The sequence below is a fragment of the Somniosus microcephalus genome, chromosome 3 (genome assembly GCF_052327205.1).
Source record: "Somniosus microcephalus isolate GS21.2 chromosome 3, FLI_Smic_1.0, whole genome shotgun sequence".
NCBI lineage: Eukaryota > Metazoa > Chordata > Chondrichthyes > Squaliformes > Somniosidae > Somniosus > Somniosus microcephalus.
This window is the reverse complement of record NC_140989.1, coordinates 243,264,687-243,283,927: the sequence shown is the minus strand read 5'-3', so window position 1 is coordinate 243,283,927 and position 19,241 is coordinate 243,264,687. Positions and strand designations below refer to the sequence as shown.

Sequence of the window (19,241 nt, the reverse complement as noted above, 5' to 3'; positions counted from 1 at the left end):
GTGCCCGGGCGCTAGTTGCTTTGCGCCCCGTTAGCGCCCTCTTAGGGTCTCTAGGCCTAGTGGGAACATGTAAATATTGGGCCGGAAGTTGCTGGGAAAAATAAGGGCGTCTGAACGCCACACGCCATTATTAATGTGCAAATCGGCCAGCAAGTTCCGAGGATTAAGAGATATGCCATGAGCTGCGAATTTCCAGAACTCGCTGGTCGGTTTACGTCTCTCCGCCGTTTGCTTTGCACAAACAGCATCTTGTCCTTAGCCTCCCCGTTATTTTTAAGAACTTGCTGCATTTGCACATTAATTGCTCATTAAACTCACCTCGGAAAGTGAAGTCTAGTAATTAACAGCGCAAGTACCTTTTTAACGACATGATAATTGTTAATGACTGCCAATAAATCTCTCCGGCCCAGAAAGTGAACAATTAAAAGTGTGGTGACTCATTCCTTTGGGTAGTGAATTGTTATTGGAGATTTTAAAAATGTAAAATTTAAAAAAAAATTCTTGCTCTTCCTATCTGTCTTTTTTTCTCTCTCTTGATCCAATCTTTCTTTCTCTCTCTTTCTTTTTCTGTACCTGATGATATGACTCTAATTCACCCATCTCTGTTATTCTTCTGTTTATTTCTCAATTAATAATAAATCTCATTGGTTAAGGAGTTAGACAGTTGGTCCCACACTGTTCACTAAGATCCCAGATGCCCCACTGCGCCGTTATCAGCTCGCACTTCCAGAAAGTTAGGGTGCAAAAAAAGTTTGAGCTAAAGGTACAGGAAAAAGTTTAACTAACGGTGTGCGCTGCGAGATGCCTCGCTCCAGCAACTCTGGATCATTGTCTGTGCAGTGCAGTTAATAACGGTGCCATTATAAACAAACGCAGGGTTTAGCAGGTATTTAGAAAGAAAGGGTTAGAATAAAGAAGGCTGTAATCTAACTGTAAAATCAGATTATGTAACTGCTTTAAGTGTGCTTGTGGTTTCTGCTCCCCTACCATCTGACTCACAACCATTTCTTTTTCTATGCTGTGGAATTGTTTATTGGCTAAAATATTACACGGCTGTCAATGTATCTTCCAATCCACACGCTGAATAAAGAAAAAGTGTGCTGTGAGATATATGCGCATCATTACCTGTCCCTGGGGCAAGTATCGGGTCCACATTATTCAAACTAGGACAATGTAGCTGAAAATGACTGACAAGAGAGATGGCTAACTGAAATGGAAACACCACCATTCAGCATGTTGTAAAACTGCTGATTTTAATTAAGACACACAGTTGTTACCCAATTTCCTGACCCAGCTGGTGTCAACCTATTTAATTTTTTTCCAAAAGCAAGTAGTTTAAATTTAATATACTTTAAAGTGGACTAAATCCCAAATTTTCTAGCGTATCTACTGAATCGTCTTCAAAAATCACCAGCAGGCTCGCCCAATGATTCAGTCAGCTCATTAGGCGAGTAATTGGATCAGGAAGATCTCAGGCCTGATGCCCCATCAGTGCCGAGATAGCTGATGGTACTAGCATTGTCCTTACCAATCTTGGGTGGAAAGAGGCAAATTGTCAGTGATTCCTATTCCTAATTGTTATCTAGTGACCCCTGCTGGAACATTTAGGCATCAACAGTGGTGCAAGACTGTGTTTCCCTCCAATTGCAAATACCTGGTAATACTCACTACCAAGGCTCATACCTGAGAAATGGCCACTTGAGTAAGGTACAGGAGGCTGCTGGCACCTGTGAAACTGTACCCAGCAAAGAGCTGATGCCTTCAGGAGAGAGATGGAGAGAGGAAAAAATTGGCAAGAGAAAAAAAATTGGTGCTTCATAATCTTTAAAAAAAATTATTTAATAAAACACATAACACGCAGTATAAAATATTGACAGCATTATAATCTTAATACAATATTCTAAAAATCTCATCAAATATGTGACATTTGTATCCTGTATATATCAGTAGAATACTGATAAAGGCAATAAAATATCACACTTGTTTGAAACATACTGACAAATCAGCACTGATTATGTTAAAGGTAAGGTCTCAGTTCAAGGGGTTACTGTGTAAAGGAACTTTTTGCAATAAAGTGTTTTCTTATAGGGAGAGTCTGAACCACATTTGTTAAAGCACAAAATATGGGAACAAAGAAGTGAGGACCAGTAACTGCACCGTTTAACAGTTAGGATTTTGTTGCAGTTTTAATTAACTTCCCCTTTATATTATTCTTGGTATGAAGAAAATAAGACCACAGGTTATGACTAAAAAAAATGCAAATTTTCATATCCTGATAACGTTTACAGTTGCATAGTAACCAGTAGGTTAAGTTCCATTCCTAATACTTTCTCAGTGCACAATGCAGTCTCGGCACTTTCAGTTGTCTCTTGGAACAAAGCTGTCTCTTTGCCGAGCACCTGCTTGGTTGAAAAGCAAAACAATCAAAATGTTATTTCCCATGATTAATAGTTTCATAAAATTACATTACAAATCAGACCAAAGTCTAAATTAAACAGTTAATGAAAACACAGATTGCCTGTCCTGTGTGTGATGTTTAGAACCTTTCTGATCCCCAATAGCCAACATTTTGATTAAGTAGGCAGCTTCCATAAAGAGTGTGTGTGTATCTGCATGTGTGTCTCTGAGCGTGTGCGTGTGTGTGTGTCTCTGCATGTGTGTCTCTGAGCGTGTGTGTGTGTGTGTGTATCTGCATGTGTGTCTCTGAGCGTGTGTGTGTATCTGCATGTGTGTCTCTGAGCGTGTGTGTGTGTGTGTGTGTGTCTCTGAGCGTGTGTGTGTGTGTGTGTGTCTCTGCATGTGTGTCTCTGAGCGTGTGTGTGTGTGTGTGTGTGTGTGTCTCTGCATGTGTGTCTCTGAGCGTGCGTGTGTGTGTGTGTGTATCTGCATGTGTGTCTCTGAGCGTGTGTGTGTGTGTGTGTGTGTGTGTCTCTGCATGTGTGTCTCTGAGCGTGTGTGTGTGTGTGTGTGTGTGTATCTGCATGTGTGTCTCTGAGCGTGTGCGTGTGTGTGTGTGTCTCTGTGTTTTCCCCCAAACCTAATGATAGCTTTGACTTCAAATTGTAACTCAATCGTTATCAGTTGTTGGGCAGCATTACAAATGGACTTTTGAAATTGACATTACATTACATTGAATTACAAGTACAGAAACAGGCCATTCGGCCCAACTGGTCTCTGTCGGCTTTTAAACTCCACACAAGCCTCCTCCCACCCCTCTTCATCCAACCCTATCAGTATATCCTTCTATTATTGCTCCCTCGTGTGCTTATCTAGCTTCCCCTTAAATGCATCTTTGCTATTTGCCTCAGCATCTCCTTAAAACACAGACTGAACTCAAACCCACATCTTGTCTAATCATATATCTAAATGCAATCTGCATTCAAAGTGAGGAATAGTAATAAACTATTCCAACTGCACTATATTTTATTGTAAGGTAAATGAACATTTGTTTACTGGAATCCATGCAATCATGTACAAATGACATCTTTTTTTCCTCATTTGCTTTCAAACATTTTTATCTACAGAGACTGCTCATTATAGCAGTTGCCATGGTAGATTCAGTGAATGCACTAAAGCTGGAGTGTGATGACATTAGTGCTGGCAGAGCTTTTAACATGAAAAAAAGCTGGAAAGGAACGATGCTGCTGCAGGTTGAGAGGTTGATGATTGCAGTGAGTCTGTGTGGACTGAAATATAACACAGTAAGTGTTGTTAAAGGTAAAGGGATGATGGGAGCTGCCACAGACGGTGATGGCTGCTGTAATAAGACGCGGTCTTCAAAAACACACACTCAAAAAAAAGGGTTTGGTTTCTTTCCTTCTCTCTTGCTTCCGAGTTAGAAGATTGCACATCCCAAGGGGGTTCCCAACCTCAGAACTTGCTTTGCTGCAACTTCAATTGCAGCAGCAAGCAACAATACTGGAGAAATGTCTCATTAAATAAATATTAATATGCAAAAATGACCCCCACCCCCTCCACAACAATGGAAAATAATGCAGGGAGCAAAACACAACTAGACATCAATGTTTTTTTTCCAAAACCCCACACAATTTTATGAAAGAAATGGAAACATTGTCATCGGAGTCTTTTCACTTGCCTGGTAATCCACAATTATCCAGCCATTGCTACCGCACCCCCCTTAGCCCACTGCTATTCTCACAATAAACACTTACCACCTTGTCTGGGATGAGTCAATTGGCTCTTAATTGTCCCAGGTCAAAGTGGGATGCAAGTAGCAAGATGCCATGACCTTGTCCGTCGAGCTTTAAAACACATCTCCCCCTCCCAATCCTCTGGCTACGATGGAAATTTTAACCCTGGGATTTAATTTAAAAGGTAACATTTTTAATACGCTTCCCATGGAAAACTGGTCAGATAATACCAAAACGTGGCAGAGCCTTTTAACTCACTTCCCCCTATGCAGGCATTCTTATTTCAGGGCATGCCGGGTAATTCTCCTGCACTATTCAATATTCACCTGGCATTGTGTAGCCACCACTGTACATTACGAGTGGCCTTTTCACTGATCTGTATATTCAATTCACTTTGGTAGAACAGGCGCTCATTTCAGCAATGAAAAGTACCAAACTCTCATTGTACATGCTTATATCAAATGACACAAGGTCTTAATGCTGTACCTTGACAGGGTCCGTTTTGTGGTCATTTTTGCACATTGCAAAAACTTCTCTAGGCTGTTTAGGGTTGAAACTTTTCCTCTGTCATACAGCAACACCTAAAGATAAACAGGGTAAATGCCATTAATATCGATTGCTTCATGAGGTTGGCTGCAGGTACCTATTACCTGCAGGTATTTATTGGTTACGATTCACTTGTTGTAACATAAGCTAAAGCAGTAAAGCAGAGAAAAGGTTTCTCAATGTAAGTGGGAGATGATGATAGTGGATACCTGGAGTATCAATGGTCTTTTTCAGCTATGCAGGAGATCAGAGAGCCATTCAGGACCGTATAGGGCCAATGGAGGATTCCTCAGGGCAGATTCAGGTGGACTCTCAGGACACGGCTGAGGTTTTGAATGGCTACTTTTGCAAGTTCACACAAGATCTTATTTCCTGATAGCAGGCCAGTCAGGAACTGAATAAGAGCACAAGATCTGACCCCAGTTTTAATGAAGGGTTGCACTTCAAACATTAACTTTTCCCTTTCAGATGTCAATTAGCGTGCTGTGCAGTTAGAGTCTTTTTTTTGATGCTGTTTCAGATTTATAGCATTCAGTTTTTCTATGTTATTTCTTGTAATATTTTGGTATTTAAACAAACCAACAATGGTTTGTTTAATGCGCACACGCGAAACAGTGATATAAAAGCAACATTAACCTGGAGGATAATATTAAATTAGATGATTACACAACTCTTTGATCTCATTCAGCAGAGCACTGCTGTGCACACATCAGTTTTAAGTAGAACTAAATGAGCCAGTGCCAAAATGGAAGACATGCCATAAAACGTACTGTGATTGACTACAGACAACAGTTTCTAGGAGTTAATTGACTTACATAAACTGGATAATGTATGCTGCTAAAACTGAAATGAAACAGATTACTGCCCTTTGCATTCATCTGTATTTAAAGCTTCTATACACAGTGGGGGGTCAGGGGTCATGACCGCTCCCCATCCCACCCCCAATCATTTTGAGCTCGGCCAAAGCAGCTTTGGAGCATTGCCTCCTTTTCACTCCCGGGGAACTTTGGTAACCCAGCTTCAGCCATCAGGTTCAACCTGCAGGTAGGAGCGGTTCCCAGCCCAGCCTTTTGACTAGGAGTCCCATTGCTTTTTTTTTTGTCCTGATCCAGCATAGTGCCTGTATTTACTCCTCTAAAGCAAACATACCGCCTGGCTGCTCCTCTTCTGGTGTAAGTCAGTCTGATGACTGTGGCTCCTCCAGTTTGTGCCAGTTTATATGAATGACATGGCCATCTGCTTCTGGCCATCCTACTTCTCTTAGACCAGTGTTGTCCAATATGTTAGCCACTGGCCGTATGTGGCTCATTGGGAATCCAAATGTAGCTAATTGCATTTTTGATTAGTAAATAAGAAATAAGTAATAGACTGTCGTTGGGCATGTGATCTCAATACTCATTCACACGGCGTGTTCACGTATACTTCAATCATTTTGTCCTTTTGTTGGTTAAATGGTAAGACAAAAAGCAGAGTGTGCGAGTGTTTTCTGGTTGTTGTGTGTGCGGATAGACTTCCATTTTCGTTGTTTATTTCAGATTTCCAAGATTTGCCTTTTTTTTTCCCCATTCTAGAATTTCACCCTATACCTTTAACTCAAAGACATGACTTTTTCTAATCCCCTCGGGCATTTCCTATAATCTCATCATTATCTTCGCTAAGTACTTTTTGCTCCAAATATATTAAACTTTATGAAAGGCTGGGGCTAAGTAATACCTCCATGCTGTGCAACTTTTAATTTCATGCTTTAGAAATCCAAGCAGCAAGGTGAAAGACATTATACAAAAATGCATATTTCTATTGAGAACTGCTTGCTTCCATAAAGTACTTTCAACGTGGCTGCACATCAAGGCAGTTATGCCAAAAGTACATTAATTCGCTGCAAATTCTAATTAACAATTAAGCTTTTCTCCACAATGAAAATGCAGCTAATAACAAATAAAGTCAGCAATGCTTGAAGCATGACACAAATGTATTTCTATGGCAAAGGTGTTAAATACTATATGTGGGCCAATTTAAGAAAGAGGCAAAATGGCTATTTAGCCGATCAAAGCTCATCCCTCTGTTATCCCACTGTACCCAGCCTTGCTTCTAACTGCATTTTGAATGTCCCTAATATCTCTGATTATCATATTAATGCCACCAATTCTGTTCATTTTAACATGCTGCATCCATTTCAGCTGTCACAACATTTAATCCACCAGCTGGGATCAAAATACAGTTGGGGTATACAGGTTAGGCGCGGGGTGAAAACTATTATGGGGGGTCAAAGGTTAAGAACATAGGACCAGGAGTTGGCCATTTGGTCCATCAACTTCGTTCGTCATGACCGTTCCGTCTCTTTAATGCAGAGTCCTTGCCCACTCTCCATATTCTTTAATGGGCCAGAAATTCGGGTCCCCATGGGTGAGTATGCGCTGTAGGGCCAACGAAAGTGCCGGTTTCATGCATGCACTGCGCTGGAAACCGAAACTTCCGTTCCCTTGAAGGAAGGGGTTCACAGGTCGAACACGTGCGCCGGAGAGGCAGCGCGTACGCCTGGAACTTCTGATTTTTTTTTTTTACAGGTTTCTCCGGGAGGGTAAGTCTCCAACAGCTGCACATGAAAAAAGCAGTCGCAAGGCCTGCTTTTAACAAGGTAAGAGGTTAATTAAGTAAAATTAAAACATTTTTTCCACAGGTTTATCATTTTAAAATACTTTAAAGAAACGTAAGTTTATTATTAACCCCGTTAAAAACTTTAATTTTTTCAAAAATTTAAATTTTTGTTTAAAATAGTTACAGGAAACTTTGTGCTATCCGGAGGTGAGCTATCCGGCAATCTGGAGCCACCGGCAAAAATCAGCAGCCGTTTTTTATTCTTTTTGTTTGGTTTTTTTGCTTTGTTTGAACAGTCAAGCTGTGCAAGGTCTGTAGCTATAGCAACAGCTTCAGCTACAGAGCTTTAGGGCCACACCCGAGTGTTTAGAAGCTGTTGCTAAGCAACTGTGTTTGTTGTCAAATACGGAGATAAGAATCTCCGTATCTCTCAACATTAACTCTGGCAAGTACGGCAGTTTTGAGGCAACGGCAGCAGCTCGGTCCCGTGGGTGCAAGTTTCCTGTAATTTATTTAATTTATAGTTATTTTAAAAATGTGATTTTTTAAAAATTTATTTGAAGTTTTACTTAGGTTTTGGGGCCAATCTCTATTCAGGTCTTCCTGTCAAATCTATGAATAGAGATTCCCTGCTCCGATTGGCTCCCCATGGCCCACGTGATCTCAGGGGATGCTGCGAACTAACTTCGCCGCTGGGATACGCAAGCACTGCACAACGGCAGCTGGAGGAGGCCCAGGATCGGAATCCCACGCGGGCCCACAGCACAACTGCAGGCGCGCTAGGTAAGTGCAGGATGGGGGCTTGCGCCCGCGGGAAACCTCCAACCCGAATTTCTGGCCCCATATGTTGAATTCCCAAGTACTTAGCTATCTCCTTTTTAAACGTCTCAATTGATTTCACTTGCAAAGCCTTCTGGGACAGTTCGCGCCACATTCTTGCGACCCTTTGAGTGAAGATTTTTTTGTTCTGAGTTTGTTTAGCTTTAATTTTAAGACAGCTTCCCTTTGTTCTGGTTTCCCTTACTACAGAGTAGAAATTTTCTCTATCACCTCATCAATTCCCTTTATTATTTTAAACAGCTCAGTCAGACCACCCCTTAACCTTCTCATCTCTATCCAGTAAAACCCAATTTTACCCAGTATCTCCTCATTCATCTCAAGTATCGCCCGCTGAATTGTCACTGGCCTCCCTCAAAGGCCAGTATATCCTGCCTAAGGTGAGGTATTCTATACTTTTGCAATGAAGACAAACCTTAAGTTTGCCCTTTAGTCTACTTTTTGCACCTGCATGCCAACTTTGAAAGACCAACATATCAGGACCCTAAAATCACATTGTTCATCTTCAATTCTAAGTGCTTCCCCACTGGACTGTATTCCCACCAGCCATACTACGTCCAAAGTGTCCTGCTTCATATTTTATTACATTAAATGATGGCATGTACCATCATTCCACCCACTTGCTTAATATTTGGTGTGTTCTTTTGCAGCTTTCTGTACTTTTTTCACAATTCAGTCTACCTCTTACGCAGTATCATCTGCAAACTTGAAAATACTGTTGTCTATTTCCAAATCCAGGTCACTTGTATGTAGAGTGAAAAGCTGGAGTCCTTGACATTTTTCACCACCTATCAATCCAAAAGTGCCCCCTTTATCCTAATGCTCTACCTCCTACTTCATGCAACATAAAGAACCAACACCTCGTCACTCACCCAACAGCAGAGGTCCCTGGCTTTGACCTCCCTCGAAGACAGTGGACAGCACTCAACCGAATCCGCACAGGGCATAGACGATGTGGACAACCTGCTCCACAAGTGGAAGATGAGGGATGATCTGAAGTGTGACTGTGGCCACAAATCCCAGACCGTGGAACACATCACATCAACTTGCCCACTGAGGTCTGTTGCAGGAGGCACCTCATTTCTCCACTCGGCATCTCAGGAGGCCATCGAATGGAGAGCCAAACTAGAAACCCCATTTTAAGCTTTTCCCCATCATATGAAACAACAACAACCTCCTACTTCCCAACCAGTTTGCGATCTGTGCCTGAAGGTTGCCTCAATTTTAGCTATTGATCTCTTGCGTGGAACCTTATCAAATGGTGCTACTTTGTTTGCTTTGAATATATCTGCAAACCTGCCCCTGTAACCTAGCGAGGGAGCTGCCAGACATTGTGCTTTGTGAGCTAATGTCCAGAAACTGTGTGGTGTGCATTGGTGGTTTGTACTGCAGAATAAAGTAACACATTGAAGGAATCAAAGCAGGAAAAATGAGGAGCACATTGGCTCCCACTACAAGCTCAATAATATTTTCCATTGCATCTCCTCAGCCACTTAATACCTCACAAATACTCTGTTCTGAGGCGAGTTTGGGAAAGAACGCTTATTTTTAAATTATACATATTTAACTATACAACATGTTTGTCATTCTATAGGTCTCCTTTTTTGCATATAGTATAATTACCTGACAATAGACAGAAGCTCTACGAACAGAGGAAGGAACATAGGAACAGGAGTTGGCCATTCAGCCCCTCAAGCCTGTTCTACCATTCAATTAGATCATGGCTGATCTGTATCTTAACTCTAGCTACCTGCCTTAATACCCTTGCCAAGCAAAAATCTATCAATCTCAGTTTTTAAATTTGTAACTGACCCCCAGCCTCAGCAGCTTTTTTGGGGAGAGAGTTCCAGATTTCCACTACCCTTTGTGTGAACAAGTGCTTCCTGGCATTACCCCTGAGCTGCCGAGCTCTCATTTTACGGTTCTGGGCTCTCTTACCAGAGGAAATCATTTCCCGCTCTCTATCCTATCATTTCCTTTAATCATCTTAAAACCTCAATTAGATCACCCCTTAATCTTCTATATTCGAGGGAATACAAGACTAGTCTATAGAACCTGTCCTCACCCCATCCAAGGCCAATACATCATTCCTGAGGTGCGGTGCCCAGAACCTGTTGCAGTGCTCCAGATGGGGTCTAACTAGAGCTTGGCACAACTGTAACATAACTTCCACCCCTTTGTATTCAGCTCTCTTGAAATAAAGGACAACATTCCAATAGCCTTTTTAATTATTTTTTGTACCTGTCCAGTAGCTTTTAGTGATTTCTGGAATTAAAGCCATAAATCTCTCTGCTCATCCACGGTTCCTACCTTCTTGCCATTTAGAAAATATTCTGATCTGTCTTTCTGATGTCCAGATTGGATGATCTCACACTTCCCACACTGAACCCCATCTGCCACAGTTTTGCCCACTCACTTATTCTATCAATGTTCCGTTGCAACTTTCTGACCCCATCTACACTATTTACTGTTCCACCTAACTTAGTGTTTTCAGCAAACTTAGATCTACAGCTCTCTAATCCTTCATCCAAGTCATTTATAAATATAATGAAAAGCTCTGGCCCCAGTACACAGCCCTGGGGAACGCCAGTAGTCACAGCCTGCCAATGAGTACATCTCCATGTGGAGAGTCCTTTCTTACAAGTTTCCTCTGTACTCAGACCTCTGACAGGTTAGCTTAATGGCCTAACTCTGATAAACAAGAAAATATATTTCTCAATCCTGAGTATTGGATTTGCCCAGATTGTTAAAATTCCATTATGAAGTTTCTGCCCCACTTGCGACAGGCCCCTTTGGATTTGGAAATTGGGGTCTATTAATGTAAAGAGGACGCCGATTGCTATTTTAGGTAGGAACTGGTCGAAGTCTGCGGGAGCCACTTTGCCGTCAGAAATGGCAGCGGATCAGCGCCCACAAAAATAATCTGGGCCGCTATCACCCCCGGGACAACCCTCAACCCTCCGCATGACTTACCTTGCTGGCATCTCCGGCCCGATTTCCTTTGCCAATTCCGGCGTGCTGGGTTGGAGTGCCTGCAGATTGCCCGGTGAAATGTAAATGTGGCTGGGGCCTTAAAATCATGGGGTGGGATCCGCCTCAATATCACTGGAATGGGCGGCCAGCCAGCTCACTCCACCGGTCAATCGTCCGAAAGTCAAAACAGCCCAAATAATAAAACAGTCTGAGGCTTTTCTAAACAGAGTACTAATCTAAAGGTCACCACCTGTAAATTGAGACAACACAAATTCTGTGTGATTACAGTCCCCACCGATTATTGCGGGTGGGTTGGCATTAACGCGATTTGCCCGTTATATAAGGGAGAAGGTTGCTTCATGCTGGGGGCTGATTAACAGACTCAAATATAAATAGCCACGGTAATCGCACCTTAACGACTTGCAAAGAGATTACAGAATAGGTGAGTCTTCCCAAACTAGCCGCGCGCTCAACTCGTTGCCTTTCTAATTGACTTCTATGGTGATAGTAAATGGTTAGCATTAATTGCTGGTTGCCCGCTATAAACGTGGGCAGTTTAAGGGATGGGAGATTGTCATGCATTTAGATTTCCAGAGACATTACGGCCAGAATTTTGCTGGCGCTCAGAAATCACCTAAAAAAAAATGTGCGTGGCCCCTTTAAGAAAACCGGCAGCTGACGCGTCATCAACTGACGACATCTGACACCGGCTTCCTCTTAATTGGCCGGCAAGCCCACAGAGCAGGCTTAACAAGGCCAACTGACACAAAATCACGTTTGTGCATCTGATGTTGTTGGGGGCAGGACTGGAACCCGGAAGGCAGCTGTCCCGCTCCCAAGTTACCTCGTACTGAAAAATCGAGCACTACGTTTCAGGCCTTCCACTCCTTTGCATTGGTCCTGTGTACATTCATTAACTTCCATTGACAGGACAGCTTGGCTGGGATTGCTGTGCTTACCTTTAAATCTGTTTCACCCTGTGGCTGTAGAACAAATATCCTTCCCTTTTCAAGACTCTCAGCTGTAACCTTTTTCTAAAAGAAGCAAAACACAATGTCAGATTTTTAAGACTTGAGCTACACATCCTCCAAGTAATGCAGTGATAATGTTTAAGGTTTCAACAAAATGCTGTCTTTGAAAACAAACTTTACCCCCATTCTACAGAATATTCTAAAATTATAATAATGTATGTACATTTTGTGCGTCTGTGCCAAATGAAATAGTGTCAGATTTTGCCACATATTTAGACAATGACCAATACTATTGGAGCAGCCTGGAATTGCAAAGGCTGGTTGCAATAAAAATGTATGTTTTTACAGGGCAAGTGCAATGAAATCGTGTTGATTGTAGTGTGCAATGAAATCGTGTTGATCGTAGTGTGCAATGAAATCGTGTTGATTGTACTATCCTATGTAAAACATTTCTATTACCGTCTCCCCTCCATTTTGAGAGTATGAGAGTAAGCTTGCAGGCAACATAAAAATTGACTGTAAAAGCTTTTATAGATATGAGAAGAGCAGAATATTGGTGAAGTCAAGCGTAGGTCCCTTGCAGTCAGAATCAGGGGAATTTATAATGGGGAACAAAGAAATGGCAGACCAATTAAATACATACTTTGGTTCTGTCTTCACAAAGGAGGATACAAATAACCTCCCAGAGACGTCGGAGAACATAGGGTCTAATGAAAGGGAGGAACTAATAGAAATCAGTATTTGTAGGGAAATGGTGTTAGGGAAATTGATGGGATTGAAGGCCGATAAATCCCCAGGGCCTGATAATCTACATCCTAGGGTACTTAAGGAAGTGGCCCTAGAAATAGTAGATGCATTGCTGGTCATCTTCCAAAATTCTATAGACTCTGGTGCAGTTCCCATGGATTGGCGGGTAGCTAATGTTACCCCGCTATTCAAAAAAGGTGGTGGAGAGAAAACGGGGAATCACAGATCGGTAAGCCTGACATCGGTAGTGGGAAAATGCTAGAGTCCATTATAAAAGATGTAATAGCAGAGCACTTGGAAAACAGTGACTGGATCGGACAAAGTCAACATGGATTTACAAAAGGTAAATCGTGCTTGACTAATTTACTGGAATTTTCTGAGGATGTAACTGGTAAAATAGATAAGGGAGAACCAGTGGATGTGGTGTATTTGGACTTTCAAAAGGCTTTCGATAAGGTCCCACATAAGAGATTAGCGTGTAAAGTTAAGGCACATGGGATTGGGGGCAAGGTATTGACTTGGATAGAGAACTGGTTGGCAGACAGAAAGCAAAGAGTTTTGAATAAACGGCTCTTTTTCCGAGTGACAGGCAGTGACTAGTGGGGTACCGCAGGGATCGGTCCTTGGACCCCAGCTATTCACAATATATATTAATGATCTGAACGAGGGAACTAGATGTAATATCTCCAAGTTTGCAGATGACACAAAGCTGGGTGGGCGTGTGTGCTGTGAGGAGGATGCCGAGAAACTCCAGTATGATTTGGACAGGTTGGGTGATTGGGCAGAAGCATGGCAGATGCAATATAACGTGGATCAATCCACTTTGGTGTCAATCAAAATCAAATCAACTTTTATTGTCATTGTTAGTGCACAAGTGCAGTACAACGAAATGTAGGCTTGCGGCTCCCGAGAGTGTACATTTAGATTAAGACATTTAAACATTCAACATACATTTGGCTTGTAATACATTAACATAACCATAATAAAGTGCATTGGCAGATGTGCAGGCTTTAGAGTTTATTTGTGGAGTTCAGTAGGAAGGCAGATTATTATCTGAGTGGCAATAGATTGGGAGAAGGGGAAGTGCAACGAGACCTGGGTGTCCTTGTGCACCAGTCGCTGAAGGTAAGCATGCAGGTGCAGCAGGCGGTTAAGAAGGCAAATGGTATGTTGGCCTTCGTAGCGAGAGGGTTTAAGTACAGGAACAAGGATGTCTTGCTGCAGTTGTACAGGGCCTTGTTGAGACCACATCTTGAGTATTGTGTACAGTTTTGGTCGCCTTATCTGAGGAAGGATGTTCTTGCCATGGAAGGAATGCAGCGAAGATTCACCAGGCTGATACCTGGGATGGCAGGAATGACGTATGAGGAGAGATTGGGTCGATTAGGCTTGTACTCGCTGGAGATTAGAAGAATGAGAGGGGATCTCATTGAAACTTATAAAATTCTAACAGGACTAGACAGACTAGATGCTGGAAGGATGTTCCCGATGGTCGGGGAGTCCAGAACCAGGGGTCACAGTCTAAGGATAAGGGGTAAGCCATTTAGGACAGAGATGAGGAGGAATTTCTTCACCCAGAGAGTAGTGAACCTGTGGAATTCTCTACCAAAGAAGACAGTAGAGGCCAACACATTAAATATATTCAAGAAGGAGTTAGATATATTTCTTAAGGCTAAAGGGATCAAGGGATATGGCGAGAAGGCAGGAACAGGGTACTGAATTTGGATGATCAGCCATGATCTCATTGAATGGCGGAGCAGGCTCGAGGGGCCGAATGGCCTACTCCTATCTTCTATGTTTCTATGAGATAATCTTCCTATATAAAACAGTCCCTCCCCCTCCATTTTAAACACACACTGTGCATGACCTTCCTTCCAGGAACAAAACTGATAAAAGTGTAAGGCAGAAAAAGTGCAGTACTCGATTCTTTCTTAAATACAAACAGAAAATGCTGGAAATACTCAGGCAACATCTGTGGAGAGAGAAATCAAGTTAACTTTTCAGGTCGGTGAGCTTTCATTCTCTCTGTTCATTTTGATTCTTTCTGTTCATTTACTAAATAAAATTGGATGAAAATGCAAAGTCGGACAGGAATATGTTGATGAACATCCCAGCCCGCAAATTGAAAGGAGTACATGACAGGAGATTTGACTGTTGCATCGTTGAAAATGACTGCTTGAAAGACTTGAGAGGAAATCACATATTTGGTAATCAAAAATACCAAAATGTACAAGTAAAATATCTAAAAATACCAACAGTACTATATTTTCTCCTTTTACAGTGAAAGTTTGCACGTTTAAAAAATTGCAACGTTAAGTATAGATGAGAGGCAATGCGCTCATCCATCAATAGAAACCTGCAGTACTCCCATCATATCATCTGCACAACTGCAACTGGAGAGCAATTTTCCAAGAGCTGATGACATTGTGTTACGTGCTTCCTGACGTCACATTCTTGGAATGTGAAGTAAACATGATTAACTGTCAAGCTGTAAAGTGACAGACCTCAGCGTGCAGTGTAGACAGAAAAAGAACAAATGGCCTGTGGCTGAGCTGATCAAGATTGATTATTGATCATTTGTGAGATCCAAAGAATGGCCTTAATATTTAGGGAAATAAAAGTAATTTTGTAATGACTCAATATTTAGTGGTCAAACATCCGTCTATTATTAGACACTAAAATTACAGTGGAAAATTTTCATCTCACATTTATTGGACACAGAGCAAAAGGGGCCACAGAGGATTAGTCAAAAGTGAAATCAGAATGTTTCCACAACTTATTGGCCAGACTATATGGTTCTGTGGGTAATGTCAGTGTAATCGAGAAAACAGTGTTCCAAAGCCGCCTTGTTTTCTACCAGCAGTTTATATTTTGTCTAAACACTGTCACCTAGTGGCATATTCTTGACAAAAGGTTTCTTTTTGCTTTAATCAGATTAAATGCTACAATTTTTTCCTAATACAGAGTATACAGTCATTGCTTTATATACACACCAATGTTGTATTTATGCTAGATAGATGAGAGGACTCACGGGAGTCTTCTTACAAAAAGGTTAAAGAGAAATGCAAGGATATAAAGTTAGCAAATGGACACAAAACAAAGGATTAAGGTTAATGGGTGCCAATCAGATAGGAGAAAGGCTGGATATAGTGAAACCAGACAGTCGATTTGTCTTTCAATGTATCGATAATATATTAAAAAATCTGATGTCTGCAGGTACTTCCTGTCTGCAAAAATGAACTTCCTGCTGTCACGTTTTTGTCACACTGCTGTGTCAACTGTTTTCATTATAAATTCATGTCTCCACATTTATAATGGAAACTGCCTATGTAAACTTGACACACTGTAATTACACCTCACTGCCAGCAGTGGCACAGTAAAACCTCAGTTTTGCATCTTTCAGCTTCTCGGTCTGTACTGTAGAAAAAGTCCTATGCTGCTACCAACTCTACTTTATAAAATCTAAGTATGATATAAAAATAAGAACAGAATGTATGAATTTAAAATGAGGACTGAATCACTTCTGCAACTAATGGTCCAATTAGCCCCCGCCTTTTAACCACACTTCACCTGAAGACTACACTTTTACTTGAATCCTTGTGTGGAAGATCGGTTAACATAGTGGGTTTGGACTTGGGAACAATGGGAATTTAGTGACAACACAATAGTAGGGGTTTTCGCAAACAGCGAGGAGGATTTTAGGCAGGTTAGTGTAATGGATAGACAGGTGGGGAAGATTAAAAAAAGTAATGTGAGTATATACTTAATGGAAAGGTGCTGAAGGGTGTGGGTGAACAGAGTGACCTAGGATTCAAATACATATTCCTCGAAAGTGAAAGTATAGGTAGAGAAAGCAACAAGCAGACCAATGGCAATTTGGGTTTTATAAATACGGAAATAGAGTTCAAAAGCAAAGAAGTAGAGTTCAAAAGCAAAGAAGTAACGATAAATTTGTACAAAGCAATGTTTAGTTAGAGTACTGTGTGCACTTTTGGCTACGCCATCAAAGAAAAGGGCATTAAAGCTACAGAGAGCGTAGAGTGTAGATTGATCAGGATGACACCAGGGATGAGAAACTATAGTTGTGAGGTGAGAATTGAGATACTGGAACAATTTCTAATGGAGCAGAGAAGGCTATGAAGAGATTTAATTGTAGTTTTTAAAATTATGGAGGGATTTGATACAGTGAATAGGAGAAGTCTATCTCTCTGGTTGTGGGGAATGGGAGGTCAGTGACGGGGAGTAATCAATTTGAAATAGTCAGTAAGAGACTGAGGTGAGAGGTTAGGAGAAGGTTATTTATGCAGAATTACTAGAACATGGATTACTTTGCCACAGAGAGTAACGGAGGTCTAAGGGAAAAGCAGAGCAACATTTGAAGCAGAGGAAGATACAGGCCAATGAGGACAGATTAGGGCAGTGGACTGCTTTGGAGTGCCCTACTAAAGAGCCAGCACAGGAACAATGGGCTGAACGGCCTCCTTCTGCACTTTGAACTTCTGGAGTTCTAAGAAGTTCCCACTTACATTTGCAATCAAAATGCATTTTCTATGAATAATGCTGTGCCTCCGGAGTATGAGAGACTATGGATATTGTTTGGTGAATACATGTACATTCACCTTAACTACCTATTGCAGTAAACAACATTTGAAGGGATAAGCCACATCTTATAAACAGATATTAAAAATAAGAAACTTTCTTACGATTTAAAATGCAATGGATCTCCTTATCTGTCACCGTTAGTTCTTTGTGTTCAGAATATCAAGCGATTTCTATACATTACCTCATTAAGTCTGGTCATCAATCTAACGCGGATGCCTGCTTCCCAAAACTTTCTTGCCAACTTGAAACAGATTTCCGCACTTGTGTCAGGAGTGCAATGAATACAGATTCTGTCCGTCCTTTCAGGTTTCTGTGCATAACACGAGAAAAACTTATTTGTACTTCTGCAATAAAATTACGCAATTCTTTTTGGTATTTTCATAGCAGAACATAGTCAGTGGTAAACAGTCATCGATTTGTATCATGTTTATAACTTGTAGCCAAGATCAGCAGTGCCAAATTTCATTAAGTGACATTTACTAAGTCATAGAAATCTTGGCTTCAGTCTGGACAATCAGATTAAGGCTCAATCTTCAGATACAACTTTAAGCAAAGGAAAAACAAAAAGGGAAATTTACGCTATGAATCCCTAGAGGCAATTGCAGGCTCTGAATGGATTACTTTGCCACAGAATGGATTACTTTGCTTTGAGGCAGAAATTGTTTTATCTCCTAACGGAAAAGTTTTTGGACTGACTCATCATCATTAGAAACACCCCCCATCCACTCCCCACCCCAGCCAAAAAGCCAAGATTTTTTCAACATTGTCTGCGTTTTCTCAGATTCTGGGATTCTTGTCTCTTGCCTTTTACCTTTGCGTCTGCTTCTACCAGTTTCTGGAGGTCGATGTTCAGGCCGGCAGCAGACAGCTCGGGCAACTCCCCAAAGGAGACATCAAAACTTCGGAGCTACAGCATTGTGACAGACAAGTAAATCAGACTGTGCCATTCTTGTTCAAATAATCATCTTATATAAAACAAATAGCAGAGATGATTATACTCTTTCATTTCTCCAGACCCTACTATTACTTATTAATTATGACCTCATTTAAAAAAAAAATTTAAACGGCTGATTTAACGCTTCCCTAACATCTTTGAGGCTTTAAGATGATTAATGGAATTCCTCGGGTAGACAGAAAGAAACGACTGCCTCTGGTGGGGGGTCCAGAACAAGGGGGCATTGCCTTAACATTAGAGCCAGGCCATTCAGGGGTGATGTCAGGAAGCACTTCTTCACACTAAGGGTAGTGGAAATCTGGAAAACTCTCCCCCAAAAAGCTGCTGAGGCTGGGGGGCAATTGAAAAATTCTAAATTGAGATTAATAGATTTTTGTTCGGTAAAGGTATTAAGGGATAATAAACCAAGGCAGGTAAATGGAGTTAAAATACAGATCAGCCATGATCTAACTGAATGCCGGAACAGGCTCGAGGCGCTGAGTGGTCTACTCCTGTTCCTATGTTTCTAATCCAGCCCTCTTTGCCTTTTCCAGATTAGCTCGAGTAGCGAGGGCTCAACATTCCTCTTTTTGTTAAAAATGGAAGAATTGCATGTTCTTCTGCAAAAATCAGTGACCTGCTATTAAAATCACCTGTTCAAACAGGCAACTTGAGAGAATGAAATGTTATCAGCGGCAATGAACAAGTGGCAGCCAGCGAGTATTCACCAGTAATAATGATCCTTTAGTGCTTCTCAAGCAGCTAATGGGCAAGTTAACTGGTTGAAAGTGTCAAAAGGTTCAAATATATAAACAGCGGCAGAGCTGGGAGATGCTCAACTCCAAAGGGGGGGAAAATGGTTTAAGACCAAGGTCTAGCAAATGC

The 19,241-nt window shown here is 41.4% G+C and overlaps 1 protein-coding gene across 8 annotated transcripts in view; it reads right to left on the bottom strand.

Moving 5' to 3' along the window:
• Positions 1-1,820: 1,820 nt before the first annotated feature.
• LOC147121782 (eIF-2-alpha kinase GCN2-like) overlaps positions 1,821-19,241 on the bottom strand; it is a 161,332-nt gene continuing 143,911 nt past the window's right edge. For 7 of the 8 annotated variants that reach the window (XM_085982284.1, XM_085982286.1, XM_085982282.1 and 4 more), the window contains 5 exons: positions 18,234-18,329; positions 17,604-17,732; positions 12,062-12,136; positions 4,638-4,732; positions 1,821-2,402 (listed from right to left, as the gene is read on the bottom strand). In XM_085982284.1, the coding sequence (XP_085838410.1) occupies positions 2,321-2,402; positions 4,638-4,732; positions 12,062-12,136; positions 17,604-17,732; positions 18,234-18,329 (477 nt within the window). In that variant the 3' untranslated portion in view covers positions 1,821-2,320. The remainder of the gene's footprint in view (positions 2,403-4,637; positions 4,733-12,061; positions 12,137-17,603; positions 17,733-18,233; positions 18,330-19,241) is intronic. The other variant, XM_085982280.1, reaches the window with a different exon arrangement.